We start from the raw sequence: 22,224 nt of genomic DNA on the forward strand, positions 1-22,224 counted from the left end.
TTCACTTCCAAGCAGTTGGGAAGGCATGAGGACAGCCGTGAGCAATTCAGCTGGAAAATCCAAACTGAAGTATGATGACATTCGAGACTTGATTTTGGCTGAAGAAGTGCGAAGGAAAGACTCGGGTGAAAGTTCAAGCTCAGGATCAGCTCTCAACATCAACACTCGAGGGAGGAGACACGATAGAGGCTCATCCAGAGGCAGATCAAAATCCAGATACAGAAGTAAGAGCAAGTTTGGATCCAGAAAGCAGGTTGAATGTTGGAATTGTGGCAAACCTGGTCATTTCAGTAGGAATTGCACAAAACCAAAGAAACCTGAAGCTGACTCTGCAAACGCTACCACAGATGAGGTGCAAGATGCTTTAATTCTTGTTGTGCAAAGTCAAATTGATGAGTGGATTCTTGATTCTGGTGCTTCATTCCACTGTACGCCACACAATGAAATGCTGCAAAATTATGTTGGAGGAGATCATGGTGTAGTCTACCTGGCCGATGGAACACCACTGAAGATTGTGGGTATAGGAGATGTGCAAATCAAGACTATGAATGGATCTATATGGACCTTGCAGAATGTAAGGCATGTTCCTGAATTGAAGAAAAAGTTGATCTCTGTCGGACAACTTGATGATAGTGGTCATTCAATACTTTTTGCTGGAGGAATGTGGAAAGTATCAAAGGGAGCAATGGTTTTAGCTCGTGGAAAGAAAACCGGCACCCTGTATATGACCACAAGATTTGCAGACATCATTGCCTCAACTGAAGCAGAAAATCAAGCACATCTATGGCATTGTAGACTTGGCCATATGAGTCAAAAGGGGATGAAGATACTTCAGTCGAAGGGAAAGCTGCCAGAGTTAAAAAATGTCGATCTAGACATTTGTGAAAGCTGTGTTCTTGGAAAACAGAAGAAGGTCAGTTTCTTGAAGGTTGGCAGGACCTTAAGACCAAGCAAGCTAGAACTGGTACACACAGATTTATGGGGACCGTCTCCAGTAGCATCTCTTGGAGGTTCTCGATATTATGTGACTTTTATTGATGATTTCAGCAGGAAGGTATGGGTTTACTTTCTGAAAAATAAATCTGATGTGTTTGAAACATTCAAGAAATGGAAGGCTATGGTTGAGACTAAATCAGGTCTAAAGTTGAAATGCTTGAGATCTGATAATGGAGGAGAATACATTGATGGAGGTTTCAAGGAGTATTGTGTTGTCAATGGTATCAGAATGGAGAAGACAGTTCCAGGCACACCGCAACAGAATGGCGTTGCTGAACGGATGAACAGGACCATCAATGAACGAGCTAGAAGCATGAGGTTGCATTCTGGGTTACCTCAAACATTCTGGGCTGATGCAGTTCATACCGCAGTTTACTTGATCAACCGTGGACCATCAGTTCCTTTGGAATTCAGACTGCCCGAGGAAGTATGGAGAGGAAAAGAGGTACAACTCTCTCATTTGAAGGTCTTTGGGTGTGTTTCCTATGTTCACATAGATTCTGATGCTCGCAACAAGTTAGATGCCAAATCCAAGAAATGTTTCTTCATTGGCTATGGAGATGAAGAATTTGGATTTCGGTTCTGGGATGATCAGAACAGAAAGATTATTAGAAGCAGGAATGTGATCTTCAATGAGAAAGTTATGTACAAAGACAGATCAAGTGGAGAAACAGAGATGGCTGATTCAGATACAAGTCCACCAAGATCTGAATTCATAAGATTAGAAGGACTTCCCGATGTTACTAAGGAGAACAACAATCAAGAGTCTTTACAAGAAGATTCAAGCACATCTGTGCCCACTTCCACACAAGAAGATGTTGAGCAACTTGAACCAGCTGTTCGCAGGTCTTCAAGGACGATAAAGCCCCCGCAACGGTTCACACTTTTACTGAATTATATTTTGCTGACAGATGGTGGTGAACCGTTATCTTATGAAGAATCCTTAGAAGATGGAAACTCAAGCAAGTGGGAGTTAGCCATGAAGGAGGAGATGAGTTCGTTGCTGAAGAACAAGACTTGGGAGCTAACAACATTACCTGAAGGAAAGAAGGCCTTGCAAAATAAGTGGGTCTACAGAGTGAAGACTGAGCATGATGGAAGCAAACGGTTCAAGGCAAGACTTGTTGTCAAAGGGTTTCAACAGAAGAAAGACATTGACTACTCTGAGATTTTTTCTCCAGTTGTGAAGCTCACAACAATCAGAGTTGTTCTGGGGATAGTAGCTGCAGAAAATTTACATCTGGAACAGTTAGATGTAAAAACAGCATTCCTTCATGGTGACTTGGAGGAAGATATTTACATGCAACAGCCAGAGGGGTTTGCAATGCAAGGAAAGGAGAATCAAGTCTGCAAGCTACAGAAAAGCCTATACGGTTTGAAGCAAGCTCCAAGACAGTGGTACAAGAAGTTTGACAACTTCATGTGCAGTTCCGGGTATACAAGATGCCAAGCTGATCATTGTTGCTATGTCAAACATTTTGACAACTCCTACATCATTCTACTATTATATGTAGATGATATGTTGATTGCAGGATCCAGCATTGAGGAGATTGATAAGCTGAAGCAGCAGTTGTCGAAACAGTTTGAAATGAAGGATCTGGGAGCTGCTAAACAAATACTTGGCATGAGAATCATCAGAGATAAAGACAAAGGCATACTAAAGCTCTCACAAACAGAGTATGTCAAGAAGGTTCTCAGCAGGTTTAGTATGGATAATGCTAAACCAGTAAGTACACCACTTGGGAATCATTTCAAGCTCAGCAAAGATCAGTCACCAAAAACTGAGCTAGAAAGTGGATACATGGATAAGATTCCATACGCCTCAGCTATCGGCTCTTTGATGTATGCTATGGTCTGTACCAGACCAGACATTGCCCATGCAGTGGGAGTTGTAAGCCGATATATGAGCAATCCTGGAAAGCAGCATTGGGAGGCAGTGAAATGGATCATGAGGTACTTAAAAGGTTCATCGGAAACTTGTCTCAGTTTCACAGCTGGTGGTTTGAAACTTGAAGGTTTTGTAGATGCTGATCTAGCAGGAGATGTTGATAGCAGAAAGAGCACTACAGGATATGTTTATACTCTAGGAGGTACTGCTGTTTCTTGGAGTTCTACCTTGCAAAAGATCGTTGCTCTTTCAACAACAGAAGCTGAATATGTTGCAGTCTCAGAATCTGCAAAAGAGATAGTATGGTTGCAGAGTTTCTTGAAAGAATTGGGCAAGTTGAATGGAAAAGGTACTTTGTATAGCGACAGTCAGAGTGCAATCTTCCTTGCCAAGAATCCAGCATTTCACTCGAGGACGAAGCATATTCAGATCAAATATCACTTCATCCGACAACTGCTGGACGACGAGCAACTAATGCTAGAAAAGATCTGTGGAAGCAAGAATCCAGCTGACATGTTAACCAAAGGAGTTACACTTGAGAAACTGAAGTTGTGCAAAACTTCAGTTGGTCTTCAAGGATAAAAAAGGATTTCATTGTTTGTCTCCAAGTGGGAGATTGTTAGCATTATGGAGACAAACAAACCCCACCATGTGCAAGTGGAATTCTAGTCTCCCACTTAGCACATGGTGGAGGACACCCCCCACTCCCACCTTGTATAATTATGTGTGTTCTGTGTAGTGTAATGGGTGAACTGAAGCTGCGAGAGAAACACAGAGAGGGTTGTGTGAAACACAGAGAGAAGAGAGAGCTTGAGTGTAGAGTTGAGTTGAGAACATTCTCCTCCTCTTGTTGTTGTATTATTTCTTTGTAAGCTTGATTAATACAACTAGTAGCTCCGTGGAGTAGGCAAGTTGCCGAACCACGTAAATTGTGCGTGTTTGAGTTCTGGATATAACCCAACAGCTTCAACTGGGAAATCTTGCATTGAAGCACAGTATGGATCGTAAGACTCCTGTACGAGTCATTTACAAAGTAAAGCTTAAGAGTTCCAAAACATTTTCCTTAAAAGGTACTGGCTGGAGCAAAAATTTGAACCCGATATTCGTTTATGATGGCCTATACATAGTTGAAGAATTGTGGGAAGAAAGAGGAGAATTCGGTAAACTTGTCTTCAAATTCAAGTTGAAGAGAAACTTGGATCAAACTAAGTTGCCTCAAAGATTGGAGAAAAAACTCCTTTTATCGAGGTGATATATTTTGATGGATCATGATATTTCTGAAGAAAAGAGAAGATGCCATTTCGTGTTGCGAACATGTGATGAGATTTCAATGTTGCGACAAAATCCGATTTGAAATCAGAAACAGAGGCTGGCAGAATTATGATCTCTGACTTGAGGAATTCTGAGTATTGATGGAATCAATTATCTTAGATCTTATCTTAATACAAATATTTAGGTCCCTAAAGCTCTGGGTAGCAGTAATTCCATTCAAGTTTGAGAGCAAAAGTTGATGTCTGGTTATTAGTTTTCTGTGTATCCACTCAAAATCCATAGTTTTCTTGTGTTCTTGTATTTTCTTTTCTGGGAAGCCAAGATATAGTTGTTGTCGCTCTAAACTTCTGAGTGTCTCTAAATAATGTAGATGGTTGTTCTCCATTTATGTATGTGCAATATAACATTCGTCCTATGACAGTCCTGGAAATGCCAGGCATAAAATGTGATCGTTGCTGATTCTGTAGGAAGTTTAGTGATCCTGAACTACAGGTGAGTCGAAATGAAGATGAATGGGCCAATATCAAGCTGGAATGATTTACAGTTTCTCACTATCTGTGGTGGAAGCTAGTTGTAGAAGTCAGATCACCTGTGTGCTCACTCCCTTTTCCGCCGCTGTTCATCTCTTACGATCCTGATGCTTCCTAACTTCTAAGCTATGCCTCTCTTCTGGTGATGCCTCCATGTTTTGGATTCACGAATTCTAACTTCTAGAGAGATTAGAAGGCATTCTAGGAATATGGTTCCTATTCTATGCAGGTTAGACATGCTACTGTCCTTTAGTTGCTGATCTAGCATAGACAGTAGCTAATTTCTATTTAATTAAATCTTTGATTTATACAAGTTGTTTCTTACGCTGCTAGCCTTTACTGTAAAAACTTTTAGTTCCCAGATTTTCCTGATTTAATTAGTAATTTGAATTGGTTCCTCAACTTTCAAGCATAGTTGCCAGCTTTAGGGCCGGCTCGGAATGGAGCCTAGAGCCTGGATCATTGAGTCAACCCGTGAATAACCAGATGAATCCAAGTCAACCAAACTTTACAAATCTAATCCAGTCCGGTTCTAAATTGTCGATTCTAGACTGTTAGTTGATACAGCTGGAGCCTTAGTCATGGCTTAGTCAACCCGTTGAGCGGGACTGTATTTAGCTTTCACGAATGGCAGATAGGGATACGGACATGTCCAGTTCTGATAAGTCCAGACTTGGAGCAGAAAATGTCCAGATGAACCATGACCCACTAATTAATTAGGTTGAAGAAAATCAAGTTAGATTATGGAGTCAAAAGTATTTAGCTACCTGCACTCATTTATTTGCTCGACTTTGATTATTGGGACAGGTTGCGTTATGACAAATCTAATAACTCACTTAACCAATACATGTCCTTCTATGCTTGTGTCTGAGTGGTGACATTCAATCTGACATCTATATTTCTCCATGAGAACCGATTTCTAACCTAGAAGAGTGAGCACAGGTTGTTAGGACAACTTTCCTTATGGTTTCAGAACTTTTTTCCGTTTCAGTCCTGCCCTAGAATAGCTTGTGAATTTCCAGGTTTTACAAGCTACCATCCATCTATTTTTGCCAAAACAAAATTTAAAAATCATGGAGGATTGCTTGTAGTTGTCCAGAAAAAGAAAAAATCCCTCGGCTTTTCTTGATATACTATCTCATATCATACAAAGGAGGCCTTTCTGATCATGGCTAGACATAGAAACAGGATTTGGGAAAGGATAATGAGTGGGCTCACATGTCGACAGACTCGACACAGGTAGAAGCAGAATCCCAGCAGTTTGTTCATGTAGTTGTATTTCTTTTAAATCTACTCGAGTCAATGTAGCCCACAAGGTTTCCCATGCCACCTACCTAGGAGACATGAGTACTATTTATTTTGTACATAAATGTTTTTTGTCCTTAAGAGAAGGAGGGAGTAGTAGATGTGAGGGTATCATAGGAGAAGATGATGAAGAATATGTTTTTATTACAGAGCGCCTGTATATTGCTAAGGAATGTTTGTTTCATTAAGTTAATTAAATATTTTCCTCCAAATGAAAGTTCATAGATGATCATAATTAAGATGAGGCGAATTGATGAGTTAGTCTTAGTTTTTTTTTAAAATAAACTAATTAAGTTTTAAAATTAACTTCTAATAAGAAAATGAAAGGACAGTGAGGTATTGCGGTTATCATATATATAATTAACAATCTTAGGGGACAAATTAGAAGGAATAACTAAATTAATAGACAGAAAGATAGTCTAGCTAGGGGCCTCCTTAAGGAAATTATATGATTAGAGACCACATAATTAACAAAAGCTGAACATATAGTATATATAGGGATGAACAGCCAGCACTTCCTATATATTAATTATTGTATGCCAAATCGAAGAAAAATTGAGAATAATTAAGAGAATAATAATCAACAGAGATCAAGTAAGAAAATGACTGGTTTTTCATATATATATTTGTAAGAGTAAACATAGTTATATCACTAAAAGCATATCCATATATGCAGTAAAGGATAAAATATGATGCAAACTCACTCAAGCTATGCACCGTATCAGGATAGCTTACACGCCATGCAGACACTACAAATACGCAGAGAGAAACATCACGCTTGGCCTAACAAAGACCTGCTCGCATGGACTCCAAGCCAGCTCCATCACCCATGACTGGTTCTTCGTCGGGAGTCGAATGGTGAGTGTGTCCCATAGCCACTATAGCCACGGCCGCCTCCTCCACCCCTGCCACCACCAGCAGAATTACCGGACTCTCTTCCAGCACCATACCCGCCACCATAAGCGCCACCACTTCCAGACCCATAACCATACCCTGAGCCCGGCCCGCTTCCAGGACCAAACCCATACCCAAAACCTCTACCACCGCCACTTCCTCCACCTATGCCACCACCAGCAGAATCACCGGACCCACTTCCAGCACCATACCCGCCACCTTGAGCACCACCACTTCCAGACCCATAACCATACCCTGATCCCGACCCGCTTCCAGAACCAAACCCAAACCCAAAACCTCTCCCGAACCCATTATGTGACCGGCCAGAGCCAGACCCGTAACCCCATCCTTCATTTGGACTAGAACCCCACCCCCAATTATAGTCCCAGTTAGGGCCATGTTCGGAACCAGTAGCTCCTGTACTGGAACCGGTTTCTCCATTCGGTCCTGTAGACATTTCAGGAGAGACGACCACCTTTCTGTCACCTACAGCGCTCTTGGACGTACCACCAGTATTACGAGCAAAGGAACCTCCAGCAGTATTAAAGGAAAGGAGAAACAGCGTGAAATGAAATAAAGTGGGCAGCATTGTTTTTCTAGTGGCTATTGCTTCTTCAAGTTGCGTGTGAAGAGGCAACGTGAGATCAAAGTCGGGTTATGACTTGTGATCACCCATGGAAGGACATTATGATATTTATATTGGGCATTGATGGAGACATGGGGTCTCTCGTGAATGTTTTTACCTTTTGAAAATGGTGCGCGTGTCGATGTGTACGTGGTAGAATTTTACACTCCCATTTAAGCACTACTTCACGATATGGCACCACCGACTTCCAACTAAAATATTTCAGATTCATGGGGCTATAGCTTGTTCTTATCATGTAATAATTTCAATCGAGTTAGTGAATGGTTAAGGATGAAGTTTGGAAGAAAATTGTTGGCTTGGAAAGTAAAGGCAACGAAACTTTTCTTGACTTTTTCTGGCGAAGTTCTTAGTACTGTTCTCATGGCACCAAGCATTTTATTGTTTTAGATTTTATAAGGCCTGTGGGATTTGATGAATGTAAATTAAATTCTAAGGAAAGACGTAGTTTTCTTCTTGACCACGTTTGGCCATGATTCTGCTGGCAAAAAGTTAAGAGGACATGGTTTTGTATAGTGCGTAATCCATTAATTATCATCATTCTTATATAGGTTAGACTTAGGCCAAATTTCAACGCGTGTAGATTGTCATTTTTTATTTTTTCCCCTTTTTTTATATTAGATTGAAATAATTCTTATATATTGATTATTATACTGGTATGATTCGTGTTTTAAAATTAAATCTATCTCTTTGATTGTCTTGAAATATACTCGGTGTAGAGTAATGTATGCAAATGCAATTAGTGTTTTAATTGGTTTTTTTTTAATAATTATCAAAATTATTAAACCCAGCTAATTAGAAGTCTAGATCAAGAGTTGAACCAAATCTATTTTATAAAATAATAATAATAATAATAATAATATCATTAAAAAAAATTGGATTGAACAAGTCAAATCATATCTCCCAAATTAAGAGTTTATTTTACTCCTACCCTAACTCGATTTAATTATTGTGCAATTAATTATAATGTGGTTATTAATTATAATGGTTTAGCTATTAGGTTATTAAAGAATCATTTTAATATAAAACCTTAAATTGTTAAATAAAATCACAAGATATAATTTATATTATTTTTTATACACTATCTAAAGTGAAGGTTATTTAGGCTTAAAATTAATTTATATGGACTAGCACTACGTTATGCTATTAATTAGTTTTTATTAGAAAATAGAGTAAGAGTGGTGAGATTTGAACATGTAACTATTTAGTCATAAAATTTTGATGTATGTTAAATAATCATTTCAATAAAAATTTTAATTTATTAAATTAATGAGATATCAAAAAATAATTTATATTATTTTATAATCTAAAGAAGCATTTTATTGCAGTTTTTTTTTCATTTTTTTTTTGTTTCTCTGGATAAAAAAATAGCTTATATAAAGATGAAAAGTAAGAAAAATAAATGATAAATAAATAAAAACATAAGTAGTAATGCCATTAACTACGCACCATGTATACACCTGAAGCACAATAACATTACATTATAATTCATATGATAGAAAAAGATTTTTTTTAAAATTTTTTTAATTAAAAAAAACACATAAACTAGTTGCAATATTGTCAATTGAAAAACAAGTTTTCAAGGGGCTACACCAACTTCACCCTACAAGCATTGTTATTAAATTTAGACCGCGCAGCATGTTAATCTGATAACTAAACCAATTCGAATAAGTTAAAAAATTGAAATAAGTAAAAACATTGTAAAACCTAATTGACTTGCCTAGTTGATATATGAACCAAGCAACCTAAAAAAAATCGGTTGAGATTTATTTTTTTAATGTGTTTTTTTAGCTAGAAATCCATTTTTATATATATTTTTTAGTTGATTATTAATTCATTTTAAAGTTCATTATATAAATACTAGAAGAATGTTTTATTTTTTCAATATAAATACTAGAAGAAATGTGAGATTTGAAATTATTTAATACATATACTTTATATTCACAATAAAAAAGTTATGTTTTTTTAATGTAGGATAAATAATCTTTTTGCTTTAAATATTTAAGCTTAAAATAATAACATACTAATAAAATATTTTTTCAATCTAGAATAAAAAAAATTTAAAATAATCTTTTAAATTTTATTATTTATAATATGTAAAGTTTATATTCATATGAATTGTTTCTTTATTTTTTTTATATAAAATATTAAAACTTCAAATATTTTTTTATTTTTTTCAATTTAATTTAAATTAATCCAAATTAATTTATATAACTTAAAACCTAGTTCAAACCAGAACAACCTTTAAATCTGGTCTGATAACGATGCCTACGAGAAATAACATGATGGATGTGGATCATGGGACCGCATCCCTGAGCTAGCTCGCTTTTCCTACCCCATGATCGTGGTTGGCGGTTGGGCAGTTGCGCCAAAAGTCTCTCTTAGCTAGCTTTCTGCGCCCTAGTGGCCAAATCATAACTTTGACTTGCACATTCTTGTATTGGATTTCACCTTATCTTTTCATGAAACGACCTGATCTTGACACGTGTGCCCTTAGCATTCAATACAAAAAGAAAAATCTTAACCCGGACTATGTACATGAATTTGTTCGTCTTACTGTATCAAATTTAAATTTAAATTGTGAAAAAATAGTTCGGTTAAGATTTAATTGAGAAAAGATTTAAACTCCACAAATAAGAAAAAACCAAAAAATAGTTTTGACAGTTAAGATAAATACATGAATGAAAATAATTCATGTTGGTATCCTAGGCAGCGTATAAATAGAAACAACACAGCATGAAAACAATAAAAAAAGAAAAAACAGAGTTGGTATATCTAATCATGGGCTCAGCCACTATCTACAATGAATGGTTTATATATGAGTGGAGTGCAGGTAAGTTTATAAAATAGGCCCAACTTAGGCCCATTTTACAACGCTCAATGATTTTCTAACAGTTTGGCCCCACAGCCCACTAAGATCACCAGCAGATTCCTAGATTTTTTATTAGCCCAGACCGTGTGGGGTAATTTTCAGAACTTCACATGCATCCATTTTGCTAGCCTCGAGCTCGTGCTGGAGATTGGAGTCGATCCCATGTCAGTACGGACCAGATTTGACAATTTCAACTGATCACTTGAGTGTGTGAGCCCAATCCATGTGCGATGGTTTAGTAGATTTGAGTCTCTAACAGGAATGGCAAGCTCAAGTCCTTAATTAGAAACAAATTTTTTTATTTTAAATTAATATTGTTTTAGTATTTAGATTATTTTAATATACTAATATCAAAAATAATTTTTAAAAAATAAAAAATATATATTATTTTAATATATTTCAATTAAAAAAAATACTTTAAAAAACAATTATAACCATACTTTTCAACACAATTAAAAAATCATTGGTCAGTACGTGAGAAGAAGTCATTTGCGGCTAGCAAGATGCCATGAATCGAAGGGAACATGGAAGACCTATGCAAAGTGTATGTACGAGTAGGGGTGTTCAAAAAAACCGGTTAACCGAGAAAACCGAAGAAAAATTAACCGAGAAAACCGAACCGAGATAAAAAACCGATTAAACCGATTTTCAAAACCATAAATTCTAATAGGTCCGGTTCGGTTTCGGTTTTAAAACTAAAACCGACAAACCGAACCGGATCAACCAAAAAACCAAAGCTATACAAATTTAGAAGGGTATAAATAGTTAAATATTGAAACCTAACCCTAAAAGCCGCCACTTGACCCTGAGAATATTTATCTCAATCTTCCTTTCCCTTTCAAATTTCAATTGCTCTGCCTCTCATCTACGTTTATCTCCATCTCAAAACTCAAAAGTGAGCCTCATCTCTTCATCTACCTTTATCTCATCTCATTCATCTATGTTTATCTCTGTCTCAAAAATGAGCCCCACACAAACTCATCTCTTCATCTCCTTAACTTCTCTTCTCTTTACTTTTGCACAAGCCTTCTTTATTTCAGCACAAGTTGTTGCAGTTACAGTAGAAGGAGATGGCTACTGTAGAGAAAAGATAACAAGGTAATTTTTGACCCAGTACTTGGTGTTTGCCCAGGGATCCAAGGTATATCAACAGGAAACAATGATTAATGACCGAAGAAGCAACAAGGATGGATCTATTACAAAATCCTCTGAATAGTTAGCTAAACTGTCTTGTTCCTCGCTTGTCTGCTCAAGATTGTAATAGCAGGAAATATAAAATTCCAAACAAGGAAAAATTAGTGTTGGATCTGTGAAGGGATTCGGTTTCCCGGTTTTTTGCCAAAAAAACCAGATTCAACCGAACCGAACCAGTTCGGTTCGAACCGAATTTCGGTCCAGTCCGGTTAATATTTCATAAAATTAATATAACTCGATTCAATTGGTTTTTTAGTCTAAACCGAACCGAACCGTGAACACCTCTATGTACGAGCATTCTCCATCGTAGTGAAAGGAAGCGTTATGAATTTATTTATTTTTTGTATTTTGAAAATGCATTTTACTTGTAAAACTATCAATATAATAATTTTTTAGTATTTTTTATGATTTTAAATATTAATATTAAAAATAAAAAAAATAATTTTAATATATTTTGAAATAAAAAATACATATTCACCGCTACAACAAATATACTTTTAGTCCGTTTTTTCTCTCTCATCAAGGAGAGTCCGCCTTTTACTTGAGGCTGAAAATGGGATTAATAATAGGCTATGATCAGTTAATCTACATCACATGTTTGCCTTTAAACAAAATGGCAGACCGGATCGCATAAGAAAGACGCTGACATGAAAATTAATTGCATGAAAGACATACTTTTTATTATTATGCATTTAAACTTTGAAATAATTTTACTTTTTTAAGCAACATTGAATGATATTTTTCTCACTTTATATTATTCAATCAATTTAAATTTTTTCTTAAATAAATAATTTTTTTAATAAATAAAGCCAGATAAATCTTTTAAAATTAAATATTTTAATATAAAAGCTCCATTAATCATTCATTTTTTTTTTATTTTTAGATATTATTAATTACTTTTTACTTAAGAAAGTGTAGGCATAAAACAAATTATTTGAATTTAAATTTTTTAAACTACAAATAGATTGAAAAAACATGCAAATATAGTATTTTAAAAAAATAAAGCTTAGTGCAGTTGCGGGTCTCACAACTAGGAAGTAACTAAAACAGGATGGCCAATATCATCATCAGATTGGAAATTTTATTCTCATCCATAGCTTAGAAAGCTATGTAGGAAGGTGTCCTAAGATTTTTCCAATTTTCATCACTTGATGATTCAGAAGCAACAATGGAAATCACAACTCAACAACAGCGTGTAGAGTTGTGTTGAATTCTTGAACGGAAACTTCAACCTTGAATTCATGTTGCGTCGATAGGAATGCCACAACACATTATCAAGATTAAGAAGAGTGACTCGGGAAAAGAAAGAACTACTACAAAGAAATCAAATTGGAGGGGACACAGAGCTCACTTGCAAAATCCACAAATCTGATCGTGCGCAAAATTAGCAAAGCAAGAACTGTTAGTGTTATTGTTAGCAAAACAAGGTAATTAATGCCTTCAGTTTCTAACAAAAGGCACCAGGAACAAATCAATAGCAGATTCAGAAGCGTACAATTTTAGGCATCACTGAACAATTAATGTCTCGGATCAAGTGTTGGATTATAATATTATTGCTTCATCATAATCAACAACAACATCTAATCACCAAATAATCAAGATCAAAACAAATCAAATCCAGGGAAAACGGGGTTTACTCAGTGGTGGCGTTAATTAAATTGGTTCGATTCTGCCAGCTAGTTTCCTCAACTTTTAATCAGAAGAGGGAGCTGTAATTCATCACTGTAACCTCCGAAATTCCCACAACAGCAAAAGAAAATCAAAATTATAGCCATTTTAATTGGAAAAAAAAAATTGAAAATTGAAAAAAAATAATAATAAAAAAAAAGAGATTACTCAGTGATGGCTGTAAATAAATTGGTTCGATTCGGCCAGCTAGTTTCCTCAACTTTTAATCAGAAGAGGGAGCTGAAAATCCTCCTTGTAATCTCACTTCAAAAAAGGAAAAAAAATCACGAAATTAAAAGAGAAAGATCACTCAGTTCAGCGGGAATATCGACACGCAAAGTTTTTCTCCATAAATACAAAGAAAAACCCTGCATTCCGGTCTGTTGAGCTTGAATTTCGTGAGTCGTCATAGCAATCTTTCTCTTTTCTTCTCCTATCTCTAGAAATACCAGGTTTTGTTTAAGAAACGGCAAGTGTAACTTCGGAGAAAAAAGACTAGGGTTTCTAGAGTGAGCACTAGAAATGTGAGGGATGTAATGGTGTCTAGGGCTTTATAGGAGTTACTAGAATTAGGGTTTTTTGCGGCTGCCTCTAAATCTTTTGTGGGCTTTATCCTTCTTTGAGGCCACGAGAAAATAATAGAGTATTTCGGAGGGCTTGGCTTAAATTAATATGAACTGATCGAGCTAGAAGTTTTAGCCCAAAACCCTTAGACAAGAAAAGGAAAATTACATGATATCAATTTTATAATACTATAAATTATATACGTCCTTCTCGGAGAATTTTATAGTGATAATATTAATTACTTCTTAGAACTCATTTTTTTTTTAAATAAACAATTTTATAGTGCTAATGATACTATTAGTTATTATTTGGAGTTCGCTTTAAATAAAAAGACAGCGTAAAGAGTAGAGAAAATATAAAATTTATGACCTTTAAAAAATAATAAAAATATTATCATTTGTGATTTTTCTCTCTTAATTATATTTTTTTTAAATTAAACCCATAGAGTAATGAATATGATGGAGCACCACAAAACTAATATTTTCAATTATAAGTATTAGTTTTTTTAATAAAAACAAATTGTGGTGTTTACTTAGATATATGAGTGGGTGGTGAATTTTCTCCCTTTTTTTTTTATCATAGATAAAGCAGTGACATTGTTTTGACTATATTTTTATTCAAAAACAATTGAATTTTATCTTTATGAACATATAGCAACAATCCGAATACATGACAAGATTTTTTTATTATTATTATTTGAAGTGAGTTTGAAGTTTTTCATTAATAATAAAAAAGTATTATCATATAATTACAATAGTATATTTTTTAATTATTGCACATTACAAAAAAAATACCAAGTCCAGATTATAAATATGGAATTTAATCATAAATCATACACGGAATCATATATAAGTAATAAAAAAGTAAAGTTAACAACAAATTTGTTTAAAAATAAATTATTTTTTAAATATATTTGATGAAAAGTAAAATTAACAAGAAGTTTGCTTTAAATAATTAGAAAAAAAAAATTCAAGTAGTTATCATATTAAACTCATAATTTGAGTTATAATTTAAAATAATCTCATAAAAAATAAATTGAAAAACATTACAAATACCACTCCCAATAAATATAATCTTAGCAAATATTTGAAGTTTTATTTTATTTTGAGATTACCGTTGTAATTTTAATATAGATTAGAGTTTGTTTGGAGATATAATTGTGATTGTGATTGATTTTCAAAATATTTTTTATTCTGAAATGTATCAAAATAATATTTTTTTTATTTTTTAAAAATTATTTTTAAAATTAATACATCAAAAAGATTTAAAATATAAAAAAAAATTTAAAAAAAATTAAATTTTTAAAGAATATGAATCGACCTGAGCTTCTAAACGATATTTTAATGTGATCTTATACGTAGATGAATACCACCATTGCTATTATGGATTGCAACAGCGCTGCTTCTCTACAACATGACAAAGCTGATTTTGCATCTCAAAATTATTTGTCTGTTTTTAGCAAACTTCTATATTCAAATGTTTTCAGATTTAACTGTCAATTGCCATTGCCATTGCCATAACAGTTCATGCTGCTAAGAATTGTCCCTCAGCAACGCGCGGTATATGTACAAGCTTGCTAAATGTTATTATGAACGTATGGCCCTCTCCTTCATCTTTTCTTCTTTAAAGAAGACAATTGTGAGGCCATTCCCATCTTCTCTCCTCAATTATTTCTCCGTTCTCTTCTCTGCACTTGCTTTACCAAAGACCTAATTTGCAGACATAGGCACCGCACCTAGTCCGCCAAACAACCATATTCCTTCGGCCCTGGGTTTGGTTTCTCTTTTTTATTTTTCAGGGTATTGATACATACATTAATCTTCTTTTTATCTATCGTTTCATTTCCCAATTAACCATTGATGGATAAGCGGCTTTGTTTTTTCTGATTTTGTTTTACAGCCTTGATTCAAGGGTTGTCAATGGTGGGTTCTTTGAACTTTTGAAGAAATAAAGCAACTTTGTTCTTCTCTCAACAAAATCTTTTTCTGGGTTTTCTAGGTATGTTTCCTTCACTTGATTTTGGCGTTTTAAACCGTGCGTTCCTTGATTTTTTGATGAAACAGAATAACCAATTTATTTGTCTGCATATTCGGTATCTAGGTTTTTTCTAGTTTTTTGTCCAAGGTATTTTTTGATGGTTTTCAATAATATTTTCTTTGAAATTTTGTACCGAGAGAGAACCATAATAACAAAAATCAATTAACTAGCAAAAAGATCCCTGTTTTTTTTTAGTGTTTTGAAGTGCGAAGGATGTGCCATGGCCATAGAGTTTCTTTCAAACATGTAAATTTGCAAGTACTCCTTGTGGCATTTCACCAAATGGACGGTGTGCAAAATTCAATCTAAAAATAGCGTGGCTATGATTAGCAGCAACTTTCCTCTTTCTCCTTGGCAGAATGGAAATACTGAGAGCTTCATACGGCGACGCATCATCTGATTCAGACTCTGATTCCTCTTGTCCACCAACAACGAAATCAGTCCCTCCTGTTTCGAACCCAAAAGCAGAGGCCATAGCTTTACCGCCGCCTCCTCTCGCACTTCTCACTCCTTCTAATCCTCTCGGTAACCAACCAATCTTTCATTACCTTTTGTTTTAGAATCAGTCCTCTTTCTTATTTGGCTCACCAACTGTTTGATGTTTGTTAATGAAGGTGCATTGGATTCCATGCTAAATGGTCAGTCCAGTCGAATTAGAAGCTTCCCTCATGTTCAAGGCAACTATGCTTTGCACGTCTACATTCCAGGTTTCTTCTACATATTTCCCTTGTTAATTTTTTTAATTAACGAGTAGTAGAGAATTTTGTTCATTTAACTATGTGATTTCAGTTAATATACCACCTGCGTTGAAGAAGGAAGTGGTTCAGTTCTTGAACAGGATATCATTAGTTGTGCCTGGTCTTCATGTTGTTGATGCCGATGTTCCTCTTGATATTTTATGTAAAGATGATCACAAGCTTGAACAAGTTGCATTAGGCAGAGAGTTCCATATTAGCTTAGGAAGAACTGTGCCGATTCGAGTTCACCAGATTGATTCAGTCGTTGCTATGCTTCGGCAGAAGCTTCAGTTTCAAAAAGGGTCAGTTTTGATAAAGCTTAAGCATAAGTTTTTGTTATGGGGTTATGCAAATTTTTTCCTTGAAACAATGTTTTTGTCGAAGCAGATATTGGATTGACTTTAATAAGTGGGAAGTTTTTGTTAATGATGACAAGACACGCACCTTTCTTTCACTAGAAGTTGTGACTGGAGGATTACCTGAGGTATGCTGCTTGACAAATTTTGTTTGTGTATTTGTTTCTTCACCTTACAAGTTTTTATAATTTTATGTAACAATGATTGGTTCTGTTTCAAATGCTTTAGATTACCAAGCAAATTCAGTCTGTTAATGATGTGTATAAGCTCCACAATCTTCCTGAATTTTATAAGGTGAGCTTAATTATTAAGTAATTCCATGAACATCTCTTACTAAGTGTGATTGTATATATCTTACAAGACTCTTGTACTATGTTGGATGTTGCAAATAGGATCCACGCCCTCATATATCGTTGGCTTGGGCATTGGGGGATGTCAGCGATGTCTTAAAGAGAGAAGTTGTAAACGAAATGAAGAGGTCAAGTGCTGGGGGATCAATATTGAAACGTGTATTTAGTTGTAAATTCAGCGGGATTGAGTGCCGTATTGGTAAGAAAACATACAAAATTTCAAAATCTCTTGATGAAAAATAAGGCTTTTAAACCATGTAATATCTGTGTTTCGATTGAAGCTGTATCTTGTGTTGATCAATTAAGTGCATGTCAAGAATTATCTGATCTCATATTGTTTGTTTGTGTAATGAAGGATGATGAATGGAGAAAGCATCTTATTGAAAGTAATCCCATTATGTTGCTTATGAAGTGAATTTTCTTCCAAATCGTAATCATAGTTTTTCCCTTGTCTAAGCCTCAATTACCTGAGTATAAGGAAAGATTCTTACGCCTCTTGAATAGAGAATTTGTGAAGACTAAGAAACAGTTGTGTGTGTGTGTGTGTGAGAGAGAGAGAGAGAGAGAGCAAAGCAGTCCCCGTATTCAGAAACACACAAGCAGACCTGCATATTTGTATATTTATTCATGAAACTTGTCTTATACATTAGTTCTAGGCTGCCTAGATACTTGGCCACCATTTTACTTGTCGAATCAGAAAGACTCTTTTCCCATAAAATTTTGACGACACACTGTAAGTTGTAAACCTAGTGATTTGGTATCTTGAACGCTCCATTCAACAGCATGCTCCCTTGTTTGTCTGAAGCTTGTGCCATGATATTAACACGAAATTAACTCTCCAAGCTTTGGCTTCTTATGCATTCATTCACTTTCAAATGACTCTGGGAGCCACTTCCATGACAAACTTTCGAAACTTCTCTGTAAGTGATCGAACTGACCTCGCCCAAAATGGACATTGCTGCACACAAAGACTGGCGTGGTTAGCGGACTTGAAGATGGAGATTTGCTGGTCTAATGCTTGAAAAAAACAAAGCCACAGGTAAAATACAAAGTACGAATAGGCATCCCCAGCTCAAATTGCAAGGGGGATTCACTTGTGAGGATCATGCAGGGACATGAAGAACCCTACTGAGTTGCACGACAGAGGATAAAAGCAGCTGTCTTCCCTGCTAGCAAAAATGGCTGACCTGCGAAGCTAGTTTGCAGCAAACTGTTGTTGCGGCCTCGTTTGTCCGTATCTCAGCAAACATCTCCATTAGGACAGCCCGGAATTACCATATGCATAACTAGATTTAATGGGTTTAAACTCCAAGCCCTTAAAACACCATTAAGTTGCGAGGTGGAAGGGGTCCCATTTCCATTAGAAGTAGAAATGACAATTTAACTTCAATATAGTTGTTTTATTTGATAAATAATAAATAAAGTATGAATATTATCGAATATAATCCAAAACTTTATTTAAAGATATTTATATTTTTTTTTAATTCAATATAATATATACATATTCTAATATTCATATTATACACCAGTCACATACACACCATAATTGTTTTGAGCTGCTTCAACCATCCACTTAACCAGCCCAAAGAGAGTCCAACAATTTCTTCCCAAGTTAGCCCCTGTAAATAACCAATAGCTCTATGGCTATATCCGTACTTTCATGCCCTTACCTTACATCACTAAAACCCTAATGTACCCCTTCCTCCTCAAATACTCCAGCCGAACCCTAACCCAGACTTAAATCTTCCGCATCTGCTCTGCATCTCTGAAAGTAAAGAAGCGAAGATGCAGATCTTCGTGAAAACCTTGACGGGCAAGACAATAACCCTCGAGGTTGAGTCCTCAGACACTATCGACAATGTCAAAGCCAAGATACAAGACAAGGAAGGTATCCCACCGGACCAACAGCGTCTCATTTTCGCTGGAAAACAGCTCGAGGGACGGCCGTACGCTTGCTGACTACAACATCCAGAAGGAGTCCACTCTGCACTTGGTGCTTCGCTTGAGGTGGAGCCAAGAAGAGAAAGAAGAAGACCTACACGAAGCCCAAGAAGATCAAGCACAAGAAGAAGAAGGTCAAGCTCGCTGTACTCCAGTTCTATAAGGTTGATGATAGCGGCAAGGTCCAGAGGTTGAGGAAGGAGTGTCCTAATGCTGAGTGTGGTGCTGGTACTTTCATGGCTAATCATTTTGATAGGCAACTACTGTGGTAAGTGTGGCCTACCTATGTTTACCAGAAAGCTGGTGGTGATTAAGCTTTCTTTTTAAGCCTTAAAAGAAAGTATTGAACAAGAATTTTTTGGCAATTTATTATTTTCTTGCTTGGAACATGGTTGATGGTGCCCTTATAGTTATATTTTCTTGGTAATAATTGGTAATTTGGAGTTTAATTATTGGTTAATTTAGTTGTTAGTGCTATTTTTTTGTGATCTGTGCTTGATGTGGGTTTCGTATAATATTCATGGCGACAAACCCTTGTTGATTTACTTCTATGGGAAAACTGGCTTTAGCCCTGTAATCTGCTTCACAAGTCACCATGCCCCATATGAGAATCAAAGTATTGTCACTTGCCAGCAGACAACAGCGGGATATTGAATATTAAAACTAAACCGCTGCAAACAATTCAATTTCCCCTGTCTTGTATCAATTTGGTGATGTATTGGCGTCTGCTAGGAAGAAATGAGATTGTTCCTGCTGCTTGTTAAGGTCTGGTTAGCACAGCATTCTCCAGGAACAAACATATTACGTGCAGAGTCTTAAAAACAATGTCTCAAGGTAAGAGAATTTTCCATAGGAAATGCTCTGCCTGGATCAGTTTATTTCCTAGTAGTAACTTTTAAAAGTAATTTAGATTTCCCGTGTGGAATGTCTTGGCAAAGGAGTTTTTCTAGGGGATTACATAAGGGGATGGAGAATTTTCTTGGTAATAGAAGAAATCGAAAGCCATTTTCAATGTCCATTTGAACAAATCTTCTTGGTTTTTTAGCTTTTCGCCTAGGGTTTATATTGTTTTTGTTTCAAATAGGCATTTGGAAAACCAAATAGCAAATCATAAACAACAGAGAGCTCCTTGTTAACTCAACGTGGTAGACTACCGACTCTTGACTAGTAACTAGCAGGTGCTTTCAGATGCTTCCATCATGCTCCTAGCTACAATTTCACCAAAAACTGAAATTTAAGTTCAAACTAGCAGGTGTTTTCAGTTGACCGAAAGACCTTTATGTTCATCGCCTTATCACAAACTGAAGCACCTGCGTGTCTGGTTGCCAGCGATTTTTCCGAGCTTTGGAAGTTGTTTTACCAGCTAAGCTACAGCGGATGTAATTGAAGCTGTGGTTAAAACATGAACAGACTGCGCATATCTGGTGGAATGTTTATTAACGCAATGTAGCAAGTGGAAAACATGAACAAACAATTTACTTAAACCGAAGGAAAGATACCATGCCCCTTGGAAGGGGAACCTGTGAAGACTACTGTCACGACCCGAATTCCGGATCCGTGATCGGCAACGCAGGAGCGGTGTCGAAAGGACACCTCACCTACGCTAAGCCTCAAAACAGACATATCAAAAGAACAATTTATTCAAAAAAACGCAGCGGCTCATAATATTCAGAAATATCGTATTATTCAAAACTGATAAAACCGAAAGATAGTTATTAAAACAAAAATAATAATTCATAATACTCATTACATTGTCAAAATCCAAATTTAATTAAACCAAGGTAACGGTGGAGCGTCTAAGACATCAAATCAACTGAAAGGAAAACCTTGCGAACAAGCAAGGCATACCGACCAGAACTGAAGAAGCGGAAACACTCAACAAAGTCCCAGAAACTAAGAACCTGAAATAATATTAAAAATGAGAGGTGAGTTCAACCAACTCAGTGAGGGAATAACATTTAATATACATTTCAGATATTAATAATTTGTAAGATGATTTATCTTAATATACATATACATATACATATACATATACTTACTAAACATATTATCATAACGTAACATATTATCATAACGTAGTGGATTACATGTCAGAGATCAGATGACACCCGTCGGTGACCAGATGACACCCGTCGGTGACCACTGTGGGATGATCAATCGCCACAGGCTGATGCCTCTCTCACCAGCTAGGTAACAGAATACTATGTGCACACAGGCTAACTATTCTCCGTTAGCATGGAGTTACTGACAAGTCCCATATCAAGGCATAACAGATATTCACATAATCCTCAAAGAAATGTATATCATATCAAATATAATTTACTTTATTAGATTGCGAGTGCAAATTCAAGAATAAATGAGTACTCGGAAAATAAAGCAACATATATAAATATTTAAGAAATTTACTAGTTGTACTCATTTTATAATCAACATACATATTTATTTATATATATGCATATTAAAGATTATTCCACTTCTCTACCCGGAAATACTGAACTAAAGGAATGTCAGACGAAGACCAAAAATCCGATTAAGGATCGTTAGGAGAACCTACAATAATATATGAAATATAATCAAAAACAGATCAAACAAAAGATCCCAAAGCATAAAATAAAACCGGGCTTAATCTCCCAAGTTTAGGGACTAAAACGAACAATTTTTCAAAACAGGGACAAAATGTAATTTTGCCAAAATTAGAGGACCAAACTGCAAATACCTAACCATACTGAAATTTATCCATAATTCGTCCTTATCTTTGTCCAGAATCTTGAATTATGCCCAAGGTCCAAAATGTGATTTTATCAAAATATTAGGGGTCAAATCGTAATTTGTCCAATTGAAGACCAAACTGAAAATATTAATTATACTGGAATTTTGCCTTTAAATCATCCTCAGTTCTGTTCCAGAACCTCTCAATCTATGCTCCCAGGGACCAATCTGTAATATTTCCAAAGTTCGGGGACTAAATTGCAATTTT

The 22,224-nt window shown here is 35.7% G+C and overlaps 2 protein-coding genes, 5 non-coding genes and 1 pseudogene across 9 annotated transcripts; 2 read left to right on the top strand and 6 right to left on the bottom strand.

The window, feature by feature from the left end:
• Positions 1-6,586: 6,586 nt before the first annotated feature.
• On the bottom strand, positions 6,587-7,617 carry LOC118062784 (uncharacterized). The gene has a single exon (XM_035076630.2). The coding sequence runs from the start codon at positions 7,472-7,474 to the stop codon at positions 6,815-6,817; it is 660 nt and encodes a 219-aa protein (XP_034932521.1). The 5' UTR covers positions 7,475-7,617; the 3' UTR covers positions 6,587-6,814.
• A 5,037-nt stretch (positions 7,618-12,654) lies between these two features.
• LOC118062787 (small nucleolar RNA snoR31/Z110/Z27) lies at positions 12,655-12,750 on the bottom strand. Its single transcript, XR_004689827.1, has one exon. It is a non-coding gene; the product is annotated as a small nucleolar RNA snoR31/Z110/Z27 (small nucleolar RNA).
• A 321-nt stretch (positions 12,751-13,071) lies between these two features.
• Positions 13,072-13,165, bottom strand: LOC118062789 (small nucleolar RNA snoR31). Its single transcript, XR_004689829.1, has one exon. It is a non-coding gene; the product is annotated as a small nucleolar RNA snoR31 (small nucleolar RNA).
• Positions 13,166-13,227: 62 nt separating this feature from the next.
• LOC118062786 (small nucleolar RNA R30/Z108) lies at positions 13,228-13,327 on the bottom strand. Its single transcript, XR_004689826.1, has one exon. It is a non-coding gene; the product is annotated as a small nucleolar RNA R30/Z108 (small nucleolar RNA).
• A 99-nt stretch (positions 13,328-13,426) lies between these two features.
• On the bottom strand, positions 13,427-13,526 carry LOC118062785 (small nucleolar RNA R30/Z108). The gene has a single exon (XR_004689825.1). It is a non-coding gene; the product is annotated as a small nucleolar RNA R30/Z108 (small nucleolar RNA).
• Positions 13,527-13,566: 40 nt separating this feature from the next.
• LOC118062788 (small nucleolar RNA Z107/R87) lies at positions 13,567-13,679 on the bottom strand. The gene has a single exon (XR_004689828.1). It is a non-coding gene; the product is annotated as a small nucleolar RNA Z107/R87 (small nucleolar RNA).
• A 1,574-nt stretch (positions 13,680-15,253) lies between these two features.
• Positions 15,254-17,696, top strand: LOC118062782 (uncharacterized). Of its 3 annotated transcripts, XM_035076626.2 has the most exons (9): positions 15,254-15,464; positions 15,547-15,625; positions 15,726-15,824; positions 16,222-16,388; positions 16,478-16,570; positions 16,653-16,902; positions 16,988-17,084; positions 17,185-17,250; positions 17,349-17,696. In XM_035076626.2, exons 4-9 carry the CDS (start codon positions 16,223-16,225, stop codon positions 17,547-17,549), a joined length of 873 nt encoding a protein of 290 aa, XP_034932517.1. In that variant the 5' UTR covers positions 15,254-15,464; positions 15,547-15,625; positions 15,726-15,824; position 16,222; the 3' UTR covers positions 17,550-17,696. The 3 variants fall into 3 exon arrangements, with proteins under 3 accessions (XP_034932517.1, XP_034932518.1, XP_034932516.1); XM_035076627.2 differs by lacking the exon at positions 15,254-15,464 and having other exon boundaries at positions 15,489-15,625; positions 16,059-16,388; XM_035076625.2 differs by lacking the exon at positions 15,254-15,464 and having other exon boundaries at positions 15,490-15,625.
• Positions 17,697-18,908: 1,212 nt separating this feature from the next.
• On the top strand, positions 18,909-19,576 carry LOC118062780 (ubiquitin-ribosomal protein eS31 fusion protein-like; annotated as a pseudogene).
• The last annotated feature ends 2,648 nt before the right edge of the window (positions 19,577-22,224 follow it).

Source organism: Populus alba, chromosome 15, assembly GCF_005239225.2.
Source record: "Populus alba chromosome 15, ASM523922v2, whole genome shotgun sequence".
NCBI classification, from domain to species: domain Eukaryota; kingdom Viridiplantae; phylum Streptophyta; class Magnoliopsida; order Malpighiales; family Salicaceae; genus Populus; species Populus alba.

Bases quoted from the DNA above. Each gene is read 5' to 3' on its own strand.
- LOC118062784 (XM_035076630.2), bottom strand. From the start codon at position 7,474: ATGCTGCCCACTTTATTTCATTTCACGCTGTTTCTCCTTTCCTTTAAT.
- LOC118062782 (XM_035076626.2), top strand. From the start codon at position 16,223: ATGGAAATACTGAGAGCTTCATACGGCGACGCATCATCTGATTCAGAC. The intron at 16,389-16,477 runs GTAACCAACCAA...TTGTTAATGAAG, and splicing joins CACTCCTTCTAATCCTCTCG to GTGCATTGGATTCCATGCTA. The intron at 16,903-16,987 runs GTCAGTTTTGAT...TTGTCGAAGCAG, and splicing joins AAGCTTCAGTTTCAAAAAGG to ATATTGGATTGACTTTAATA.